Here is a 25,171-nt window from a genome sequence, read left to right on the forward strand (position 1 = left end):
GGAAGATTCCATGGCACTGGATCATTTATTTTTACCAAGGCGCGGAGCTCGCACTCTAAGGCCAAGTCAAACCACTCAGCACAGTATAGTGAAGTGTCATCATTCTTATCTGAATGGAGCACTTCAGTGTATAAGCTCAAGGTTCACACTGCTTAAGGCATGGCAGGACCAGGGCATCCATGAACCAGGGCACTATTTGGGAAATAACACAACTAGGACAGAGCTTCTTGGATCCAGTCACTGTCATGGTAGAAGCAGTTGCCACAACATAGAGTTCCTCCAAAGCTGTACAGACAGCCTTCAGTGGTGATGAACTGATAACTGTTTGTTTTTGAAGAGGATGTCTGTCCTTCAGCTCCAGTGCAGAGGAATCCCTCATTTTGTGGAGGCTCAACTTTCAAAGCTAGTGAATAATTTCTTTGCCTCCTTAAGCTCTGAAGACTAGAGAAGGAAATTAGAACTTCACTTTCCAAGATGGAGGAAATTTTCCCACATAGTGGGGCCACCAAAATCCCTCTGATGCCAATCATGCCATTTCTTAAGAGCTTCCAGAGTTGAGAGTAAGTCCTTACTATATGGTGGTGGAATCACCTCATTATTTCCATTCTGAGTTCTTTCCATATATTCCCCCTCCCCACTCCCAGAACAGCAGAAATCTCTTCCTCAGTTTCTTTCATATACTTTGGGCTCATAGCTTAGTGCTCCCCCATGGGCAGGAGGAAGATTCAGATCCCCGTTAAGACTTGCCTCGGCATACTTCTCCTCCAGAAGGACCTCTTCTATTCCATGCTTTCAAATAAACTGGCAAAGATTCTATCCATCAGTGTCAGGAAAGAAAAGGACCCAAGAAGAGATGTATTGGGATTTCTTGAGTTTGTTCGACCTCAAACAGATTCCACAATTATCCTGGTTCATAAATTCATTAAGAACCGCCAGATGAGGATTTATTTATTTATTTAACACTTTTCTATACCGACCTTCATGGTAGAGACCATATCAGATCGGTTTACATGGAATTGGGGAATTGAAGCATGAACAGTAACCAAAAAACAAAGGATGTAGCAGATACTAACTCCATGCCTGCCAGTGACCCGGAAACTGAATATAAAATACATGATCCAAGCTTCCACAGGGTTTGAGGTCATACAGCTACTCCACAACTCAGTATTGTGGAGTCTACATTGAAACATGCTAAGCGCATTCATGATTACTCTAGCACGCCTCCTGGGAAGGACACAAGTTTGTTTAGCTATAAACAGGTTTCTCCATAGACAGGATGAATTAGCCATTCTTAATACCTGCCCACCTCCCTGATAGGTCAGGGAGCTAAAACTCATGTCCTTATGAGGAGAGATTGAAGAATCTAAATATGTATACCCTGGAGGAAAGGAGGAGCAGGGGTGATATGATACAGACCTTCAGATGATTGAAAGGTTTTAATGATCCAAAGTCGACAAACCTTTTCCATTGCAAAAAAATCAGCAGAACCAGAAGTCACAATTTAAAACTCCAGGGAGGAAGACTCAGAACCAATGTCAGGAAGTATTTCTTCAAGGAGAGGGTGGTGGATGCCTGGAATGCTTTTCCGGAGGAAGTGGTGAAGCCTAAAACTGTGAAGGATTTCAAAGGAGCGTGGGATAAATATTGTGGATCCATAAAGTCTTGAGGATGTGAATGAAGAGAAGAGGCATTGGTTTGCTTGCGGGAATGACGGCTACTACCTGGTGATTAATACCCTTATTCAATAAACATACACACGGTTAATGCGACTCCAACATTGCTCTATGCTTCAACGGCAAGAGGAAATGTGGGACAAAGGATTTGCATTCACAAATAAGCGTGGGAGTAGCTTGCTTGTTGCGGCAGTTACTACCCCAAACCAATTAAGCCTGATACTTCACTTTGAATACATATATAGTGCAGCTCACTGCTTCAATGGCAGGGGGGAATGAAGATAAGAGGATTTACATACAGACAACTACCAACTAGGATTGAATTGCATAGTCTGGGTAAACAAATAAGCGTGGGAGTAGCTTGCTTATTGCAGCAGTTACTACCCCAAACCAATTAAGCCTGATACTTCACTTTGAATACATATTCAGTGCAGCTCACTGCTTAAATGGCAGGGGGTTGAAGAAAGGAGGATTTATATTAAGACAACCAACAAGGACTATATTGCACAGGCTGGGTAAACAAGCGTGGGTGTAGCTTGCTTATTGCGGCGGTTACTACCTCTAATCAATTAGGCTTGATACTTCACTTTTATGGAGCTCCAGCACTGCCCTCTACATCAATGGTGGGGGTGAAAGGAAATTGGAACTAGAAGGTTGCCAATAAGGGCCCTGACCTCATCGGTCAGAGTAACAGATAAGTACGAGAAAAATAAGTGTGAAAGCTTGCTGGGCAGACTGGATGGGCTGTTTGCTCTTCTTCTGCCGTCATTTCTATGTTTCTATATGAGGCAGTATGCACATATGGAAACTCTTGCACAAGCTCTGTAAAGTCTTAACTGAGCTCTAAATGCTGGGTCTGTGCAGGTTCTATCAAATGAGATCACCCCCATGTAATGGCCAGTTCATCCTGCTGTCTATGGAAAATGCTGTTTACAGGTAAGCAAACTTGCTTTCTTATACTTAGTATAGAACATGTAGTACATGACCAAATCTCCTACTGTCTTCTGATAAGAATGCTAAATTTCCAGTTTATCTGTATTTTAATCACATGGGAAGAAACCAGCTAACAAGTGTTCTGAAAGATTCATGCATAGCACCCTCATTAAATGAGTATTATGTTTGGGCCTGTAAAAGCTATCGCACCTTGCAAAGAATCTAGTTTTCAGCAAGATCAACTTGGATACTAAAACTGAATCACAGTGGCACAAAAGCAGGGTAACTAGTGGCACCTTAATTTGTTTGGATCCTTAATGGAACAGAAAGAACTTGCAGAAACATAAAACACTTGGGTCTGATTTATACAGGAATTGATTCCATTTTGTGCCAGTGGGAATAAGCCTTTTCTAAATCAGGCCTTTAATTTTCTATAGGACTGAAATAAAAAAAAAAAGTAACCTTAATTGTTTCCCCTACTGCTTACTGAGTTATTAACATTTTCTGCTAGTACTGCTACTTTGAAAGTGCAGGCCATCCTGGGAGATGAGGTGTTCTAGCTCTCGGTAATGTTTTCTCTTGTTCCTATGTCTGTCTTCCTCTTTTGTTTTCCTTGTCTGCATATGCCTCTCACAGTAATTATGCCCCCAGCGTCCCAGAATGGAGGTTTTGGATTTTACACAACCTACAATCCAAATCTCTGAAGCATGCTTCTATCGAGGCCAGGAGTATGTGCAGCAAAAGAGAGAAGCCCCTAGTTTTAAGCACTGGAGAAACAGATCACAGAGTTTCCAAACACTGTGGTTTAAGATATAATTAATTGTAATTTAGAGAATTTGTGGAAGCAACAGAAAATCAAAGATTGTACTGATACAGCTTGTAGATATGAGTGGGTGGTATTTAGTGCAGGTTGTATTTGAGACACTGCTGCTGTTGCATCTTGCCCTTTTACTAAGAACTGTTTTTCCTGAAAAAGAAAATTCAGCCTCGATGTTCATTTTGGATTGGTTTACAGTAATGTTCTCATTTGTTCTGTGCCTGTCGAAGAATCCTTAGTGAACAAGGCCCTAAGTGCTAAATTTTCCCGCACTGATGCATTTATTGCATCTGAAGTATGATCAAAAAGATCACTGTCCTTCCTGCAGTAAAACTCGGTCTTTTTTGTTTCCCCTGCTCTGTTCCACCAATGCAGTAACTACTGCATTTCACTAGAAGCTCCCACTTTTGATGCTGACTGTTAAGTCCTCTTTTGACAAGCTGCAAGTCCAGAGATGAAAGGATTCATTTCTTTAGAAGGGTGAGGATATAGTTAGGAATCACAGATAAATAGTATTAGAAGAACCTCAAAAGGTCATCTAGTCCATCCTCCTGCCACAACATAAGAACTGCCGTACTTATAGTATCCCAGTATCCTGCTCTTAAAAACCTTCAGTGCCAGAGATTCTACTTCTTCCATTTCTACACTCAGGTAACTTACTCTAGTATTTAACTCCACTTATAATTAGAAAATTATTCCTAATAACTAGAATAATAGTAATAACTAGCAGTTATCATGGAAATGCAGGTGCTCAAATAGCTAGATCTAATCTAACATAGGAGGCCAGATGTTTGGGCAACAACCATATTAGTATTGGTAGCTATTTAGATTAAGCTATGATGACAAAATTAAACTAGCAGCTGGGTCCATCTGGCAAACTTCAAGTATGGTAATAACTCGAAGTCCCAGCGGAAGCGCAGAGCTGGGTCTGTGTGGTAGGCTACACAGGGGACCTCGGAAGCTGGATACTCAAACTGCCATCATGCTGATATTGGCAGTTGTTTAATTCTTCTTTATTTTATTTAATATATTTCTAGGCTTCCTTTTGCAGCAACTTTGTACGAGGTGGATTACATAGTACAAAGAGGGAGGTGCTGGATGTGAGCTAGGTAGGGGATATCTTGTATGCTCATCTTCCTAATACTATATATAATATAACATTTAATTATTTATGTGATTTAATATATATTTATTTCTTTACGTATATAAGCCACAAACATTCCTGAAGCATTAATGCAAATATCAATCTAATATAAGTAAAAAAAGAATGTTTAACATAAAATACTAACAAGCTTACAATCAAAAGCTTAAACAAAGGCCTTAGCAGTATTGAGTACAGTAGGCAAATGCATTCACATATCTTAATATGTAATACTCTTAATGGTCCCAAAGATAACTTCTTACTGGGTCCATCATCTTTATTACAACTTTCACAAGAGCTGTGTCAGCCTAGACCTACAGCAAAATCATGATTTGGGCCAGTATGTGGAAAGGGAGTGTGGAAAAATTATTTAAGGAGTTATTTAGTTTGTGAAAAACTTTTTAAGCGATAGAAATTAGTGGAACAAAGATAATCCCTAATATTGCTAATGAAATTGCTTGACATAAGGCCTGTAAGTTCTGAGAATACATAGGCCATTTTTTTTTTTTTAGCTTGCTTGTAACAAAAAAACAAGTCATGGGATAAGATATATTAACAAACAGTTATTCATGAGGCTAATGGTGTAGATATCAGGGAAAACAGGGCATCAGCAACTTAGTCATACCTAACTGCTGCTGTTATGATTAGACAGACAATTGAGGCCTCAGCAGATGACAAGAACATTTGGGAGTAGCCCAGAGAAGAAACTGGGACATAGGTGAGAACAATTAACATCAAAAGATCAACTTCAGAAAGACTATTTGTAATCTGAGAAAGAACAGATCGGAGGAAAAGCTTGTTGGACATTACAGTGGTTAATGAAGTGACTGAACTGTTCCTGATTTCCCAGTGCTGTGTGTTTGATTTTCCAAGATATTTAAGACTCACACTGGAAGCTATATGGGAAGTATCTTTGTATACTTAATGTAAACATCTAATCTTGTATGCTTTTATTGTTTATTCTCAGACTTATAAGTAAAAACTTCTGTGCTTATAAATAAGTGTGTTGCGTATTCTGTGACATAATAACCTACCACTCAGTCCACCTTTTACAGGGAGGAACGCAGCTTGTAGATGTTTGGAAAAGATAAAATCTGGATGTTGAAGCTCTCCAGTAATGATAGGGCAGTTCTAGAAGACTTGTTGAAGAGGATTTTGCTTATAGTGAAGGATTAGTGTTCCTTGAAATATTATTTCTGAATCTTTTTTTTTTATTTTAGTTCATCTTGCAATCCTACTTCATCTTAGCTCTATGCTGGAGGATTTGCTGTGTCTTTAATTTGAACAGAAAACTCAGTGATAGCTCACTTTTAATTTCCTTCCACTGCAGGTAGAGATTTAGGTTCCTTATTCATTCGTTACTGGGTTTCCAATTTAATGCATGCCAGAACAGTGAAACTTTGTTAATATCACAAGCTATAAACATGATATTAAGCAAAATGTCACACATACAGATCTGATATTTGGGAACTGAAGAACAAGGAGAGGGAGCTATTTTTTTTCTTCCAGTAAATTATCTTTCAATGTTATATATTTTCTATATTGTTGCCTTGCTTTTGTTACACTAATATAGTATATGTTTTATTAGTATTCCTACAAAATAGGTAGTGAAAGCATTGTGCTTTATTTATCTTTGGCATGAACAAACTTGTTTTTTCTGGGTTAAAATTATCTACTGTGTGAAAAATTAATTGAATTTGATTGACAGGTGTTGACAGGATGCCTAAACAAGTAAGCCCATTTAGTAGTTAACTGCTCATGAACTGATAAATGTTGTGCTTAATGACAATTCTATATTCAGAACTGTTTTCAAGATATTACTGGGCAATTTTAGTTGACAAACATTTTTTCAAAATCTTACACTTTTAATTGTACAATAGGTAGAATTTGACATTGATATTGAAGGAATTCACTTCTTCTAGCTTAGAAACACAGAATAGTCATGGCAAGAAACTGTTGTGATCTTCACTTGGAATGACAATATATAAAATGGCTAAATAAATTTAAAAAAAAGAAAACACCATATGGTCGATCTTCTCGGCACAAACTGCTCAGCTCTACAATCCCTACCACTACTTCAGATATCCTCTGTGTTTATCCCAAGTTTTTGTGCATTCAAATACTGTTCTTGTCTCCATCTCGACTGCTATGCTGTTCCATGCATCCTCTACCCTTTCTGTAAAAGCACAAGAAGAACATAAGATATTCTATACTGGGTCAGACCAAGGGTCCATCAAGCCCAGCATCCTGTTTTTAATAGTGGCCAATCCAAGTCCTGGCAAGTACCCAAACATTAAATAGATCTCAAGCTACTATTCCTTTTTGATTCCTCTAGGAACTTATCCAAATCTTTTTTAAACCCAGTTACACTGACTGCTGTAACCACATTCTCTGGCAATGAATTCCAGAGCTTAACTATGCACTAAGTGAGAGAGAATTTTCTTCAATTTGGTTTTAAATGAGCTACTTGTTAACTACATGGAGTCCCTCCTAGTTCTTCTATTATCTGAGAGAGTAAATAATCAATTTACATTAACCTGTTCAATTTCTTTCATGATTTTGTAGACCTCATCATATCCCCCTCAGTCGTCTCTTCTCCAAACTGAACAGCCCTAATTTCTTTAGCCTTTTCTTCATAGGGGAACTGTTCCATGCCCCATATCATTTTGGTTGCCCTTCTCTGCACTTTCTCCAGTGCAAATATATCATTCTTTAGATGTGGCACCAGAATTGTACACAGTATTCAAGTTGCGGTCTCACCATGGAGCTATACAGGGACATTATGACATCCACTGCTTTATTTGCCATTCCTTTTCTAATAATTCCTAGCATTGTTTGCTTTTTTGACCACCACAGCACACTGAGCCGACTGTTTCAATGTATTATCCACTATGACGCTTAGATCATTTTCCTGAGTGATAACTCTTAACATTGTGTAACTACAGCAAGGGTTATTTTTCCCTATATGCATCACCTTGCACTTGTCCACATTAAATTTCATCTGCCTTTTAGAAGCACAATCTTCCAGTCTCACAGGGTCCTCCTGCAACTTATCACAGTCCAATTGAGATTTAACTATTCTGAATATTTTTGTGTCATCCACAAATTTGATCACCTCACTCATTGTACCCCAGTTCGAGTACAGATCCCTGAGGCATTCCACTGTTTACCTTTTTCCACTATGAAAACGGACCATTTAATCCTACTCTGTTTCCTGACTTTTAACCAGTTTGCAATCCACAAAAGGACATTGCCTCCTATCCCATGACTTTTTAGTTTTCTTAGAAGCCTCTCATGAGGGAATTTGTTGAACGCCTTTTGAAAATCTAAATACACCACATCTGCTGGTTCACCTTTGTCCACATGTTTATTCACCCCTTCAAAAAAATATAGGTAATTTGTGAGTCTCTCTTGGGTAAATCCATGCTGGTGTGTCCTATTAAATCATGTCTATCTAAATGTTATGTGATTTTATTCATTATAACAGTTTCCATGATTTTTTCCAGCACTGAAGTCGGGCTCACTGGTCTATAGTTTCCTAGATCACTCCTGGAGTCCTTTTTAAATATTGGGGTTACATTGGCCAGTCTTCAGGTACAATGAATGATTTTAATGATAGGTTACAAATTAATTGAAATAGGTCTGAAATTTCATTTTTTAGTTCTTTCAGAACCCTGGGATGTATACCATCTGGTCCAGGTGGTTTACTACACTTCAGTTTCAGTCTGGCCTACCACATCTTCCAAGTTCACAGTGATTTGGTTCAGTTCATCTGAATCGTCACCCTTGAAAACTGTCTCCGGAAAGGATATCTCCCCAACATCCTCTTCAGTAAACACCGAAGCAAAGAATTTGTTTAGTCTTTCTGCGATGGCCTTATCCTCCCTAAGTGCAGCTTTAACCTCTCAATCATCTAATGGTCCAACCTACTCCCTTGCAGGCTTTCTGCTTTGGATATATTTTTTAAAGTTTTAATTATGAACTTTTGCCTCTATGGCCAACTTCTTTTCAAATTCTCTCTTGGCCTGTCTTATCAGTGTCTTACATTTATCTGGACAATGCTGATGCTTTATCCTGTTTTCTTCTGATGGATCCTTCTTCCAGTTTTTGAATGAAGATCTTTTGGCTAAAATAGTCTTTCACCTCACTTTTTAGCCGTGCTGGCAATTGTTTGATCTTCCTTCCACCTTTCTTAATGCATGGATTACATCAGGACTGCACTTCTAAGGTGGTATTTTTGAACAGTGTCCACGCCTGTTGCACACTCCTAACCTTTGTAGCTGCACCTTTCAGATTTTTTAAACTATTCTTTTCATTTTGTCAAAGTTTCCCTTTTGAAAGTTTAGTGCTAGAGCTGTGGATTTACTTACTGTGTCCCCCTTCCAGTCATTAGTTCAAATTTGATTATATTATTCTCACTATTGCCAAGCAGCCACACTACTGCTACCCCTCTTACCAAATCCTGCGTTCCACTGAGAATTAGATCTAAAATTGCTCCCTCTCTCATCGGTTCTTGAACCAATTGCTCCATAAAACTGTCATTTATTCCATCCAGGAACTTTACCTCTCAATTTACCCTATCAATATTGGGGTAATTGTAATCTCTCATTATTACTGCACTATCAATTTGGTTAGCTTCCCTAATTTCTCTTAGCATTTCACTGTCCATCTCATCGTTTTGGCTAGGTGGATGGTAGTATACTCCTAGCACTATACGGTTCCCCTGCATACAAGGGATTTCTACCCATAAATATTTGATTGCGTATTTAGTCTCTTGCAGGATCTTTATCCTTTTGGACTCTATGCTATCCCGGACATAAAGCACTACCCCGCCACCAAGTTGTTCCTCTCTATCATTGAGATATAATTTGTACCTTGGTGTAGCACTATCCCATTGGTTATCCTCTTTCCACCATGTCTTTGAGATGCCAGTTAAGTCTGTCATCATTCACTGCTATTCACTCTAACTCTCCCATCTTACTACTTAGACTTCTGGCATTAAGGAAATAATTCTTTAGATTACTCCTGAATCTACCTTCTTTCATCCTAATCCTATGACTCCTTGTTCAAGAACTTCCTTTCTATTGAAAACTTACAGCTGAATTTTTATTCCCCTGTGTGAGTAAAAAATGGGGGTTACGAGCGTGGCTGGGCCTCACGCGCATCACTTGCATCTTCAAAGAGGCCTGGCCACGTGCATAACTGCTGTCAGACTCCGAAGGGCCAGGCCCAGATACAGGGGTGGTCCTGGGGGAGGGGTCGGCTGGAGGTGGCCGGTACAGCGGATATTTGCCACTGTGCTTGGGGGCACGCACAACTTGCTACAGCTCCTGTTGAGGAGCAAAAGATTCAAAAGAAAAAATAATGGGGATTATGATAGGGATTAGGGGATGGGGAGGAAAGGGGGAAGGAAGGTTAGATAGGGAGGCAGGAAAGTTCCCTCCCAGTCCTCTCCTTAATTGGAACGTACTGAGGGAACTGGGGAAGGCCGGGATGCGTCGCCGCGTGGGAATTGCGTAAATCCTCCCCCCACTTGTGTGCGCCGCTCGCACATGCTCATGGAAATTACAAAATCCAGAGCATGTGTGTGCGCGGCCCAACAATTTTATAACATGCGCCAGCACGCACATGGACACGCACGCGCTTCTTTAAAAATCTGTGGGATTGAGTATGAAATTTAAAATGAAATGCCATTGTCGTAGAGGCGATGGTAATTATGCAGTTCCTTAATTTGTTCTATTGAGTGTAACAGGAACCTAATTCTTCAGTAGACAGCGTGTTATAAGAGCCACCCAGCTGACTTATGTCCTGAGCCATCCAGATTATCTATGAATTGGTCTCAATAAAGCTCTTGAGTTTATTGAATGTAAAAACAGGCCTTGTCTGTTGGCTGGTGAGAAATGAATATTTACTTCTCCAAGGTTGTGTGCTGCACTTATTAAAATTTGTTTTATTTTATTCTATTGGACATTTGAGATATATTGAAACCAATGTGGTCTTTGACAGTTGTGAAATATTGCTTACTTCTTAAATGTGGTCAGAGCATTTTTACTTTCTTCCACTGCTTTTTCTTTTCTTCTTAACATTCCATCTTGAGATCGCTTGGCCTAATCTGAAAAATACTGTGTTCAGAACTCCCAATTACGCTTGTTGTTTTCTCAAATGAGTATTCATTTTATCTAGATACCTAAACCTATAAAAATCTCAAAGGCTTTAAGCAATTCTTTTGAAATATTGGAATGATAAATTCAAACTAAAATATTGTGAGGTTTTTGTAGAACACATTATAAATATGTAATAACAGGAAAGAGGAAGAGGCTGAGGAGATGCTACACTGGCATCTTAAATCCTAACAATTGTGAAAGGAATTAAGGTAGCAGTTAATAATTATTTTCCTTTCCACATCCTTCAGTTCCTTGCAATCTGTGCTTAACTCATAGAAATTTTAGTAAATTAATTCTTAACCAGCACAGCAAATAATGTCTATTAGTATACTATTGTAAAGAAGCATAGTCTGAATGAATATCCAGTCTATCATCACAGGGGAAGGGAACATTGGGTTCACTGTTGATGTTCATTAATAGGATAATATTTGAATCAAAGGAGATTCAGCACTGCATAAGCATGAAGACTGAGTTCTGCTTATATATATATATTTGTATTTCTGAAAATTATGCATTGCATACCAAAAACAATTAGCATTGACAAGTCAGAAATACTTAACATAATCAAATATAGAAACAATTCATTTTTCCCACAAAGAAACAATATCGCTGCTATCATGCTATATCTCCATAGCAAATCAGGGGAGAATGGATTAAAGAGAAAAATGTTACTCTGAAAAATAAATGGAGAAACTAGGTAGATTTGGCATGGAGAAGTCCAGGTATGAACTATATTAATGCAAACAAATACAATAAACTAAAAGTCGCCATATGTATTTAACACCCCTGTTTAGCGACCTGTCATGGTTTCACAGGCTCCCCGTGCCCTGGTTCAGCCTGTTGTGCAACCTCTCCTTCACCAGGGTTCCTTAGTGAGCCTCACCTCCAGTCTTGGAAAGCTCCTCCTCGCTGATCACACCACATGCAAGCTCCAGCCCCATTTAACCCTGCATTGCCAGAACCTAAATGCCTCTTCCTGGAGTCACCCTTGGCTCTCTGACCTAGCTACTCTTATCTTACTCCATGCTTTATGGCCTCCAGGTACCTTGCTCCTTGCTCTACAGCTTATCTAGGCCTCTCCTTGCCTTGTGGCCTCCCAGCCTTCTTGTATCTGGCTCCTTGTCTTGTGGCCTACTCAAGCGTTACCTTTCCTTGGGGCCTCAGGACCATCAACAGTGATCTAGGAAAATTAAGGAAACATAGATTCTAGCATTCTCCAGGACTTAACTATTTAGAATGCAAGAGGTTAAGAACATAAGAACATTGCCATACTGGGTCAGACCAAGGGTCCATCAAGCCCAGCATCCTGTTTCCAACAGTGGCCAATCCAGGCCATAAGAACCTGGCAAGTACCCAAAAACTAAGCCTATTCCATGTTACCATTGCTAGTAATAGCAGTGGCTATTTTCTAAGTCAACTTAATTAATAGCAGGTAATGGACTTCTCCTCCAAGAACTTATCCAATCCTTTTTTAAACACAGCTATACTAACTGCACTAACCACATCCTCTGGCAACAAATTCCAGAGTTTAATTGTGCATTGAGTAAAAAAGAACTTGCTCCGATTAGTTTTAAATGTGTCACATGCTAACTTCATGGAGAGTGTCCCCTAGTCTTTCTATTATCCGAAAGAGTAAATAACTGATTCACACCTACCCGTTCTAGACCTCTCATGATTTTAAACACCTCTATCATATCCCCCCTCAGCCGTCTCTTCTCCGAGCTGAAAAGTCCTAACCTCTTTAGTCTTTCCTCATAGGGGAGCTGTTCCATTCCCTTTATCCATTTGGTTGCCCTTCTCTGTACCTTCTCCATCGCAATTATATCTTTTTTGAGATGTGGTGACCAGAATTGTACACAGTATTCAAAGTGCGGTCTCACCATGGAGTGATACAGAGGCATTATGACATTTTCCGTTTTATTCACCATTCCCTTTCTAATAACTCCCAACATTCTGTTTGCTTTTTTGACTGCCGCAGCACACTGAACCGACGATTTCATTGTGTTATCCACTATGACGCCTAGATCTTTCTTGGGTTTTAACACCTAATATGGAACCTAACATTGTGTAACTATAGCATGGGTTATTTTTCCCTATATGCATCACCTTGCACTTATCTACATTAAATTTCATCTGCCATTTTGATGCCCAATTTTCTAGTCTCACAAGGTCTTCCTGTAATTTATCACAATCTGCTTGTGATTTAACTACTCTGGACAATTTTGTATCATCTGCAATTTGAGTATTATGAAGGTTATGACGGAGGTAATAACCCCTTGTACAACAGTAAATTTTTGCTTCAATTCAGCTATTTTTCAATGTAACTAAAAAGTATTAAGACTTCTGTTATTCTATAGAATAGTAATATTACCAACATGCCCCCGAAAAGGGCTATTGCGCCACATCAGGATTAGCAAAGAACAACGAACCTCGCTGGCCCCTGCCATTTCATGTTAATACCATATCTTATACATTTTTCATAATAATTTCACTTCTTCTGTTCAGTCTCTTCTTCCGCAAGAGGATTGAGAGAAGAGAAAAAAAAATTGCTTAAGCAGTCACTTTGCATAAATGATTGCTTTCTTTAACATAGAAGAGTGTCTTGATGGAGAAAATGAATTCTAGCGGGGGGAGTTGGGGGGGGGAAGGAGGTGCTTAAGAAAAGTGACTGTGTGCAAGAAATAGGGAGATAAATCGGAAGTCTAATTACTCTACAGGCACATTTAGTGAAAGATTCATTGTAATTGTTGTGTATTCTCTTGAAGGATTCACAGTGCTGGCGGTAATAAAACATGGTGTCAGTGGCAACAGCAGGTCCTCCGCAATATTTCTGTCCTTAAGAAGATTCAGCCTTGAAAGGAACAAGCAGACTCCCGGAATAACTGTGCCTAGGTTGCCGCATGAGCTGCTGCCTTCTAAACATGACGACTCTGGCATTATCTAAAGCAAACTTTTTCAGATAAGCTCTTCAGGAATTCATAGACAGAAGAACAAATTGATATCGAAAGGGGCACTTGATTATTGAAAAAATACTTCTCTTTCCTTGCCTTAGAAGTGCATATAAAGTTTTTCTGTGGTATTTAAATCCATAACAAAAAGTTTTCGTTTCAAATGTTATTCTTCGATATTGGGGTAAGAATACTTGCCCTGAATGTGACTTTTGTTTTGTGTAATAATCGTATTTGGAGTCTTGTACTGTCTTAGTCTATGAGCTTCAAAGTGGCAAATTCTCCTTTTTTTTTTTTGTTTACCTGAAGAGCTTTTTGATGCATTTAATTTTGAATCCAACGAAAATGCTACAGCTGGTGGCTTTGAACATTGGATACATAGAGTCAACCCATTCAATACCCTAATGACAGAGCAGATGCGATTCTGCCTAAGACTGTGTAATGGAATTACTTCTGACTATTCTAGCTGAGGATGTATTTGGAGGTTAGGCCATAGTGCATTCTGATTTCTCACCCAGACACAGATTATTTGAAGGCCACAGGCCAACCTCTAAGTGAACTCATATTTACTATTTTGCGCTGTGAAATGCTTATGAATAGGCAAGAATACGTGAACTGAAGTTATGCCGAGTAGTTCCCAGATGGGAAAGTAAGTAATTAACTGATACTAAAGTCTGAGAGTGAAGGCCACATAGCTACCCTTGGAATTGATAAGAGGATGCAGCGAGAGAGGAAACATTGCGTCTTTCCCAAGCATTTGCTAGTGTTTAGTGTGTAAGAAGTGAAAACAGCCAAGCTGGAGAGCGCTTCCTAGATGTGACAGCACAGACTGATTCCTCGGAAAAATGTAAGATTTATATATCTATAGTAATTGTCATCTGCAACTAACTCTTCTGTATTATCTGATTTTATTTATTCTATCCTCTTATTGCTTAAATAAACCTACCAGAAAAACCTGGAACCATGATGTACTGAGTCAGAGGGTGCATGTGACTATTTGTGTGGGGTATAAGCTCCTGGGTTCAAGCCCCAGGTATAATCTCAGTAATTGTGTGTTTGTGTTTACATTTGGGTAAGCCCCCGAGATAGTCCTGTGGGCATGCAGGTGACAAGTCCCCCTGGTAACTCCCAGTGTAGACCCAGTGTGAATGGTCCGAGCCCAGAACAATCTGTTATCCAAACAGAATCGTGCTCTTCTGTTTTGGTGGATATACCTGAATATGTATGGCGCTAGCATTGACCAAGAGCCACTTGTTCTAGCGTTTTCAAGAAGCACATCTGGATTTTTCTTTGGTCTAGTCAGAAATATTCCATGGTATTTAGTCTTTTCATTTAACTTTGGTATTGGGAATACATCTTGTTAGACAAGTGTGTTTCTAATTATGCTTCTCTATACATATTTATTTTATTTATATCGTTGGGAACATCTTATTGGTTTTATAGAAAATAATGCAGCAACAGGCTTTACATGGAATACTTAATACGGGTAATAATATTAGCGGGAATCCAAAAAACAGGAGAGGAACTATAACACACAATTGACGATAATATGATAGTTGAATAACATATATACAAACAATGTAGTAGAATAATATTCACATATATACATAGGCAAACAATGAACTAGAATAATGTTTACAAATGTAGGTGTTTGGCTTTGGGATACAGTGGAATAGAAAAGGGAGGAATACATTGCTTGTTCCCAGAACTTAGCATTTCTGTGCTGGCACAAAATAGCTTGCCTACATAAATAACAAGAAAGAGAAATTTTGTTGTGTTTTTAGAACAAATTCTAATACAGTAATGACTTTGTGTATGTTTCTCTGGAAAAAAACTGGTAAGAAAGACCAGGACAGATGATTAACCCATCTAGTCTACACTGCTAAGGATAATATCCGTAGAAGCTTGAACACTTGCATAGTGCACCTCCTTATTTAAGTCAGGTTTTCCTTTTTGGATTTCTGTCATTCTCGATAGATAAGCATTTAAGTTCCAATTCTTAATCTAACACCTAGACCTTCCAATCCCCCTATGTTTTCCCATAATTTTTTAAATAATCTAAACAGCCACCAAAACTAGTGAGGCTGCTGTCCCCATGGTCTTCCTAGAGGGTTCCTGGCCCCCATCAACCTGCTGTCATCAACCTGGTTGGTTTCTGGGACATTGTGGCCTACAACATACTGTGTTGACCATGATGTGCAAGATTCCCAACTCCTCTATCATCTTCACTTACCCAATAGATTTATGGTAGATTCAAAAATTGTTTCTTAAGCTGTATCCTGATCACAACTTTTTATTTTCCATCAGCATTTACGTAGAACTCTACAGCAGAGTGCTTTATAATAAATTTATATACAGCTAAGAGCTCAAAGTATAACTGGGTACCAGAAGCAATGAGAGACCGCATCAAATCAAGGCCCAGCTAATGCAGATAAGTGCAGTTACAGTGGAGAACAGCGAATGTACGGATGAGGAATGAGACAGCTAAGAACCTCTTCAGCCTGATCCAAGAAAAAGGAGGGCTGGAGGTTAGAAGACTCAGAGAGAAGCAAACCCCATAGAAGAAGCAGGAATACTGGAATCCCCCTGCCCAAAACTGTGCTCTACAGAGAGGGCACTAGGCTTTCATCTCCAGAGCTGCCTCAAATCTTTAAACTCAATTCCTCTCCAGCAATGGCAGCGCTCAACTGGGGGAGGGGAGAGCAGAGCACGTGGCTTTCACCTCAGGAGCTGCCAGCAATTTCCACCCCGGTCAGCCTATCCAGGCCTCAATCCAGAGCATGGGATGCGAACTGGAGAGAATACTGACAAGCTCAGATCAGCACAGATGTATGTAAGGGATAACACCACTTTTGTTCTCTGTCTCCATCTGCTGGCCATTGGGCGTAATTAGTTCATCTGCACTGGTCAGACTGGTTGATGAGGAATGTGTTATTTCTGATCTCTTAGCCTAAATAGTGCTCTGTGCAGTCTAATATTAAAAACCTAGCCTTATGCCTAACTTCTGTTCTTAACTCCAGCCTACATTAGGCTCCATAACTTTTACTTTATGTTGTTAACCCCATTTATTTGTATCCAAGTTCAATCTACCTGTTTATTGTAAGACATCGTCTTGTCATGGTTACTGTTTAGAATGTAAACCGACTTGATTAGTAATTCTGTTACTGGAAAATCGGCATACAAAAGTGCTAAATAAATAAATAAATCTTGCCCAAGGTCACAGCAAGTGTCATTGTCAGAAGAAGGATTTGAACGCAGGTCTTCTGGTTCCCAGCCCATAACACTAACTACTATGCTACTCCCTCACCCTTCAATTGCGAGATATAAAAGAAAGCAATGATGGGGTGAGGAAACAGGGTTACAGTCCTTTGTACGAGTACCTGTTCCTTAATGCTTCCTGAACCTGGTGGAAGGCCTCAGTTCAAATAATGACACCCGTAACATAGCAGAGTAAAGGTTTAAGTGATTCTCTGTTTCATTAACTTATTTATTAAACCACCTATTTGATGGTGATTTAGAGGAATCTGTCAAGTAGAAAGGTGTCATGTTGGGCTACTGCAGCCTCTAATAAAATAGACAAGTTTTAACTCCATGTTTCCCCTAACACACAGACTTAAAGAAACAAGTGGAGAGTGCAGAACTGAAGAACCAGAGGCTCAGAGAGGTTTTCCAGACAAAAATCCACGAGTTCAGGACTGTGTGCTACACGTTAACCGGCTATCAGATCGATATCACCACAGAGAACCAGTACCGCCTCACCTCCATGTATGCCGAGCAGAAAGAAGACTGCTTGCTTTTCAAGGTAACCCTCCTGTCTGACCCCTTTCACCTTTTCCCGCACACTTCAGCCAGCTCACGGCTTTATAAGTATAACAGAGCACAATTTCCATTCTAAATGGATGAAAAGATCAGTCATTAGTTCCTGATAAACAACTACTTTTCCGCTTCAGTTGCCTTCTCAGTCTCAATGAAGTTAGAATTCTAGTATGAATCTTTATTAATTTATTTGTGACGGGGCAGCCAGCCATGCCGGTTCCCTGATCAGGAGGAGGACCTCGATTACAGGAAAGGCAGGCTAACTGTGTATTCTGGAAATAATTAAAAGAAAACAAAGCATCAACATTTTAAAGAAACGTCCTACAATTGGATTTATTCAAACATCTTGTGCCTGAAAAGATTTTAATTAAACAGGAGTGACATATAACAGATTACTACTTAACCCATAAGAAGCAATCAAATGAAGTAGGAGTGCTACGTTAATAATGCCTGAAATATTCTGCCTAGCAATCAGGAGACGATAACTAGTGTTCTTAAAGGGATGTTGTCAGAGTTGGTATATTGTGAAAAAAATATTTCAAAAAGAAGCATCACCATTCCTGATGTTATATTTATGTTGTTCATGCCTTGCTTTTTCAAATTTTTAATAATCTTTGTGCTCCTCCACTGCAGTAATTAAAATATGTAATAACTTTTTTTTGTGAGAATGAAAACAAGTTGCTGCTTTGTGCATCTGCACCTATTGCCTTCTCTTACTTTCCTTTTCGTCTGTGCTTTACTAGCATCGATGTGAGAAATGAAGCAATGGGACTGACTGCCATGCTTGAGCCAGTTCAGAAAAGCAACAGCTGAGTCTCCGTTGCTTTAATTTGCAAATCTTTGTTGTTGTGCAGCTCTTATAAAGAGCATCGCTTCCCATTTAACGAAGCCAAAGAGTATCCCTTTAAGCACAATAGCCATATTTTTAGAATACATTTAAAAAGGCAGCATGACTAGCCCTGTTTTCTGTTTGTTGAGTAGAAAAGGCTGTGAAACTTGAAACTGTTATGTTTGACAGTGGGGCGAACTGCATTGTCTGTACAGTAATTTATCCTGATCCCCTTTAATGGTTTTCAAGCTATAGCCAAAGCTGTCTGTATGATTTTATTTGATTATGTGATTTATATTCCACTTTTCAGGCACTTCAAAGTAGATCACATTTAGGTACTGTTGGTATAGATAATTTACACTCTGCTTTGCAGTTAGATAAATATGTGCTCTGTTCAGATCCAGTGATTTACATGTCAGCTGCTTTGTGTTGATACTTCTGCCACTGCTTATTTAAATCTAGATTTCACTGATGAAATTTCTAACTTAACTAGTTTCATCACGTCAATAATTTCAAGTGCACGTACAGGTGAAGGGTAATTCTCGAAGCTATTTACCCAGACAAATAAAATTACCCTCTCTCCTCCTGACCAGAAGTGTGCATGGTTTTCCATAGCCCATGCATTTTTAGTTACAGTTTGAAATCTCCCGCTCAAAAAGGCAGATGCAGCTTTCAAACGGAAAGTCCATGCATACTAGACAGGGAGTTTGAAAATTGCAAATCAGCCCTCACCCCCCCCATTACAGACTTTTTCTGTATCAGAACTTGGCATTTTCTGTATAGGAAAGAGAGCGCAGAAGAGAAATGTATTTCTTGAAACTCTATATTCCTTCATGCTCCTAATGCAAGTAATGTCAAGGTGAGCAATCAGCATCTAAAGCCCTTCTCTGCCACAGATAAAAGTATAGTATTGATTCTACTTACATCTGCAAGTAATGATTATGGGACTCTAAACAAAGCGTATTTTACTGTGATTGATTCCGATTTGTTTGGAATGTTGTCGGGAATTAAAATCTTATATGAAAAGTCAAAAAGCAATGTCTGCTCAACACAACCAATCAATGACTGCAGCTCCAAAGAAGAAAGAAAATTCAGCAGAAGCACGACCCACCGGGGCAGCTTCCAAGTTTACTGAGACGCACCGCAAGAGAGTTAGAAGAAACCTTGACTCGCGCTCTCATCCCGCAGCTGATGGGCTCCCAGGTCGCTGCTGTACGGAACACTGCCAGCCGAAACGTACTGCACGTAGGGCTGCGAGACCCCCGTGGCAGCCCCCCTTCACCTTCCTTAAACGGGGAAAGTCTCTTTCAGGGACACTGGGCATCTGCAGAATCCCCCTCACCTGTGCAAATGGCAGTGGGGAGCAGCCAAGATCTCAATCCCTTTTCAAGACCACTACTCGTGATTTCCAAGTGGAGTTCTTGAGGCTTGCGTGGGAAGAGTAAAAGATTTGTTTTATTACAAAGTGATGAGGGCAGGGAGGGAATTGGAGTGAGGACATTTCTTAAACCCATCAGTAACCATACACTCAGTCCTGCTACATCTTGACTGAGCCTAAGTGAAAAGATCTTCATAGCAACGTACTAAATAACAGAAGAAAAAGACTCTTGGTCCATCCAGGATGCCTAGCACCGTAGTAATCCATGTAATCACCTCCATGCCTTTTGTTAAGGGTTTGTAACTGCCGCTCCGTGCTGCTTACCCCATGCAGAAATGTTGCACCTAATGCTATCACAGCCCACTCCTCCTCTACATTTCCATCCTGTAGCCTTTAGGGGTCCTCTGAGTCTGTCCCACACCCTTTTCTCTTCATCCTCTGTTCTGGGAGAGCATGCCACGCATCCACCACCCTTTCTGTAAATCAGTATTTCTTCTTGGAGCTTTCTTTCATGAACCCCTAGTTCTACAGCTTTCTTTCTTTTGGAAAAAGTTTGATTCTTGGGCATCATTAATGCATTTCAAGTATTTAAAAGTCTGTATCCTATCTCCCCTGTCCCTTCTCTCCTGCAGGATATACATATTTAGGTCCTTCCGTTTCATCTCATAGGTCTTTTGGTGCAGACCCCCGCAACATTTTGGTTGCCTTTCTCTGGACTGGTTCTGTCTCGTCTCTATCCTTATTGAGATACAAAAGCTGCTCATGCATGCTTACAATCTCTAATAGGCTTCTGAAATTTGTCCTTCGATTTCAGTATAAGAGCACAACAAAAAAAAACAAAACCATTCAGAGTAGTCTCGATATACATGTGTTAATGTTTTGTTTCACCTTTGTTCTGGGATATTGCTGTTCCCTTGTGTTCAGTGTACCTGTAGCCTGCGTGCGTTATTTAAAATGTCCCTGAGCTAAGGGTATTGCTCAAGGACCTCTTTCTCCCTACTTTTGCCATTCTGTTCCAAAACACAAAATTATATCATTAAAAATGAATGCATGAAAGCAGGCTGCATCTCTTCTAATGCCTTGGCTGAAGGAGCCAAACAACATCCTAGCCTGTCGCTGCAAGACAAAACAGCTAACATTTACTGAGTGTGCGAGGGGAGTTCTCTCTGAGGCAGGTTCAATTAGCACTTAAATCATCTCTGCTTCCAGCAGTGCTCTCTGGGATTGAGTACAGCAACTCATCTCCAGGGTGGATTACAATGTGCTTAAATCAATTTTCATCCCTTCCTCTTTCTGAACTTTGCAGATGGAACACAAAAACTGGACTTTTGGCAGCGTGAGTGAGTTTAAATTTGAATCATTTAGATCACAGCATGTTTGAGAAGGTCTCCCAAAGCGGTGTGTGAGTCTCTCCAAGCCTAGGATAATTAGTGTGTGCAATCCCCACGGGAGGAAATTAAGGCGTGAAGGACTAAAGGTGTTAGGATAAGTCGTTCTTTAGTTGCCGAAAAAGCGCTGCTCAGTGCAATTGTGTCATTTCTCCCTTTGCAGATTATTCTTTTTCTGGCTAGCTCCAACCCTAGTGCCTGCCAAGAGAAGGCTAGCCACCCAAATCAAGCGCGTCTAGGGCTTCCGCCTAGAATTTGTTCTTAGCTCTGCAGATGGAGGAGCAAAGTCCATTTGTGAGCTGACCCCTGGTCCAGGTAGACTCAACCATGAAATTATGTAATCAAAATACAACAAATCCATGAAAATGCTAACTGCTTGGCAGTCATTATACATAATCTCATGTAAGCTAAACATATATTTTAGTCTATAACTTTTATGTATTTTTTTAATGCTGCTGTGGCTAATATTGGAGCAGTCTCTTTTTGCGTCAGAAAATGGCTGACTGACTCTATAAGAAACACAGTCATGCCTCAATCTGTAGATGTAACACAAGAATTAAACTTGTATGTGCACAAAAATAAGTGAATCTCCAATGAAAACAGGTATTCATAACTTACTTGTTGTTTGTACTTTTAACAAGCTTTTGTGTTTTCCTTCAGGACCCCATGTACCCATGGATTTTTGAAAATGTTTCCCTTTGGTACATTTTAGTAGTAGCAGGATATATCGGGCCTTTTAACGTTCCCTGTTTACCTCACTAGACGTTGCATCTGGCAACATAAAGGGCAAAGGTTTCAGTTGTCCGATAAACAAAAGGGAGGAGAGGTGTAATAGAAGGCGGAGGAACGGGTCCGGAAAACCTCCAGGTTTCCTCCTGATGTGATGCCGCTGCTCTTAGTGTCACCTCAGGCAAAGGTATCATTCTGTGAATCTGCCCTTGCCCCTTGATTATTCACAGTCCTGGAGGACTTTCTTTTAAGCAGCTTGCAAGTTGATGTGCCAAGCCATCCGCTCTGGAAGTGGCTGTATGCATGTTTAAGACTGTGAAGAGCATCCACGTGCTATTGTAATTAAAGATTCCACAAAGAACCAAATTAGTTCAAATAAATTGTACCATTCTATATTATTTCCTAGTGGGTTACCATTGCAATAGGTTGTTCAGGAGCACTTAGAGCACATGGCAGAGTGAAATTGTTCCGAGAGACCCAGGAAATGAGCAACCCTTAGCAGATACTGCACTCTGATGTACTTTTGTGCAGATGGCCCCAAACCAGCGCTGACTGAGGTGCTGAATCCTGTCCCTATTCCCTATCCTCTATTATCAGAGCCCAGCTTTGTGGGTGTGCAAATGGAAAGTGTGTATCCATAACCTCGCTGTATTGTTTTTCAATTAAATGCCTCAGCAAGATGCATGATGCCTTCTTTCCAGGATTTTAGCCAAAAAATAAAAGATGAAGCAGCAGAGCATCTATCATCAGGCAGCCCATCGGCGGGATCTTGGCACTCAGCCTCCTCACAGTAATGAAACCTTTTTCAGTGTCCAGCCAGAGAGCCTTTCATGGAGCAATAAAAGCGGCTGTTTGCTTTCTTGCTTTTTTTCCTGGTCTGTTAAATTAACAGCCAGTATACACACAGTCTCTTGTTGGGACTTCTGCGGGGACTTATTTAAAGAATTCAATTTTGTATTTGCTGTGAAATGTCTCGTGGTCTGCGTTTTGGAGATGCAGAGGAGTTGGTAGGATGGGAAGGCAGACGGTGCTTGGTTCCCCTGCCTTCTTTACTGGACTGAATCAATAAGAAGAGCAAAGCCGCCACGTTTTGGGCACTACGCAGAAAACTGTAGTTCTGAGTCTTGGAGGGATGGGAAAGGCTTTGTGTAGACCTCTACTGTGTTCTTCTGATGGACAAACTGGGGTCACTTAGAAGAGCCCTGTCGACACAGTAGGGCGCACTCTCCTGTATTCAGTCTGACTTTTCCCAGCAGTTTGTCAGAGAATGTCCTTAATTACAATAAATGGAATTCTGTCCTCATTATTGGTCATGGAGAGTACATTTCTTGTCCCACTCTGGGCAAGTGTGTTTGTGTGTGACCCGTGTGCGTGTGTTTCCAAGACCAACTACAGTTTTTCCAGTTGAGTGGTCTACACAAAAGCAACTTGTGTTTTCAAGTGCAGGTCACTCATTCCTACCCTCCCTTTCTCTTTATCTACACCCCCGTCCTATTAACTTGCCCCATCTCCCCAGTAAGACACACACACACACAATTTTATTTCATTGTTTTTGTATGCTTGCTTCAGCAGATGTCTTGTGCTTCTGTGTACAAAATTGAAAAAGAAAAAAATCAAGACGACACATCAGCGGCACTGCCCAGGCAGAACAAGATTGATTAGAGACTGGGGGCCTCTCCATTAACTCTTCCATATTGTTAATTACATGTGATTTCATTCTTTTTGTTTTTTAGTTATCCTTTTTTTTAGTGGTTTGTGAGTGGTTCTGGTTGGCTCCTGCAGGAGCAGAGCTAATGTGTGGCCGTTATGTTCTCTGTCTGAGTAACAATTTACAGCGTGTGTCAGAAAGTAATGTTGGCTGCAGTTATTTTATTTTGCTCTAATGTCTAGCTAATGTAGCGATGTTATAATGATGTTAAAATGAACTGGATAGCTCAGTCCCAGGCCTGCACTCTTTCACCGCCTGCAACTGCCAGTGTGGTTGGGATCAAATGACTTGGCAACGGCAGGCCCGTGAAAAAGGGCAGTGCAAGCCATATGTGGACAGGTCGGACGTGGTACATCCATTCTTCTCTCTATCTCCCACAAGGATATGCACACAAGCGGGGCTCACTTTTTCTGTTTGACATATTTGATTTCTTTTAGTTTCCTTTGGCATCTGAATTAAACTGTCATTTTCTCTAGGGAAAATTAAAAAAAAAAGATTATTGGATACAGACGATATCCAGCATGGGTCCTGACTCTTGCGATCTGGTGTACCGATACTCGGACATAAAGGAAAAAGTACAGGACGGCTTTTATGGCCAAGTTCCAAAGCAAAGAACGTCAAGCAGCATTGTCTGAATTATCAAGAAATCTCCAGTAAAAATGTTGCGAGCGGTAATTTGTTATGGGTTTGACAGTTGCTTGGTTTTGCTTGTAAATATTCCTACCCTTAACATAAGGCTTGGGGGTACCCTGCACAGCGTGGCAGATACTACCATAAGAAGCTTGTTGGGCAGACTGAATGGACCATTTTGGTCCTTTTCTGTCATCATTGCTACGTTAGTTTTTTCCCTTCACATATCCCCCACTGCCCTTTCACCTGACTTGGTATCACCAGGGGTGATGGGCAGATTTCCGTTTCCTGTTTTCTCTGGTAAACTCTGTATTATACAGAAAACGTGCTTCCTGAGTCCTGAAACGTTGCAGGCTTGCATCATTGGCTAGCTCAGTTTTACACAACTTTCTCCCCCACACACCTTCCCCCCCCCCCCCCCCCCGAAGAAGCAGTAGAGGAGAGTCACTATTAATTCAGCCTGCTCTGGCACAGTTAGGAGAAAAAGAGAGTGATGGTATAATTCATCTGGGAGAAATCGACAGTTTAATCCATCTCCTCAGACTGCAGTGACAATTTAGTGATATTTATCCCCCAAAGTCGTCACGAACTTGGTGGGTGCAGGTGAATGTGCGAAGGATGGAAGAGTTCCTTGTTCTTGTCACAGCAGAGAAGCCGACGTGTAGACTGCCAACGGGGGGGGGAGGGGTTTGCACAGAGAAAGTGCAAGACCTTTTGTGTGCTGCCACTTAACAGAGGAGGAGGAGGAATTAGCAGAAATTGTGATAAACAGCTGGAGAATAAAGAGGAAATGCTGCCGGGTGTGGGAGTTCGGTTCTTAGTTAGCATGAGATCACCAAGTGGGAGGAAAGTCTTGGAATATTTGCATGGTAAGGGTCTTCCGCGGGAGAAAGGCGGATTACGCTGCAGCGGGAAACGGAGGAGAAAAGCATAAGAAGAGGTTTTCCTCAAATACCCCGACCTCTCTCCAGCCGGCGTGCTCTTTGCCAGATTGAATTATTCCCAGTAAAAGGGTAT

General features: G+C 40.4%; 1 protein-coding gene across 5 annotated transcripts in view; it reads left to right on the forward strand.

The window, feature by feature from the left end:
• Positions 1-25,171, forward strand: part of MAD1L1 (mitotic arrest deficient 1 like 1) — an 841,854-nt gene that overhangs the window by 426,666 nt on the left and 390,017 nt on the right. For all 5 annotated transcript variants that reach the window (XR_003852570.1, XR_003852571.1, XM_029576299.1 and 2 more), the window contains one exon: positions 17,288-17,478. Coding sequence is in view for 3 of the 5 variants with exons in the window: in XM_029576299.1 (XP_029432159.1) it covers positions 17,288-17,478 (191 nt within the window). In the remaining 2 variants the exon portion in view is untranslated. The remainder of the gene's footprint in view (positions 1-17,287; positions 17,479-25,171) is intronic.

Source organism: Rhinatrema bivittatum, chromosome 14 (genome assembly GCF_901001135.1).
Source record: "Rhinatrema bivittatum chromosome 14, aRhiBiv1.1, whole genome shotgun sequence".
Classification (NCBI taxonomy): Eukaryota; Metazoa; Chordata; class Amphibia; order Gymnophiona; family Rhinatrematidae; genus Rhinatrema; species Rhinatrema bivittatum.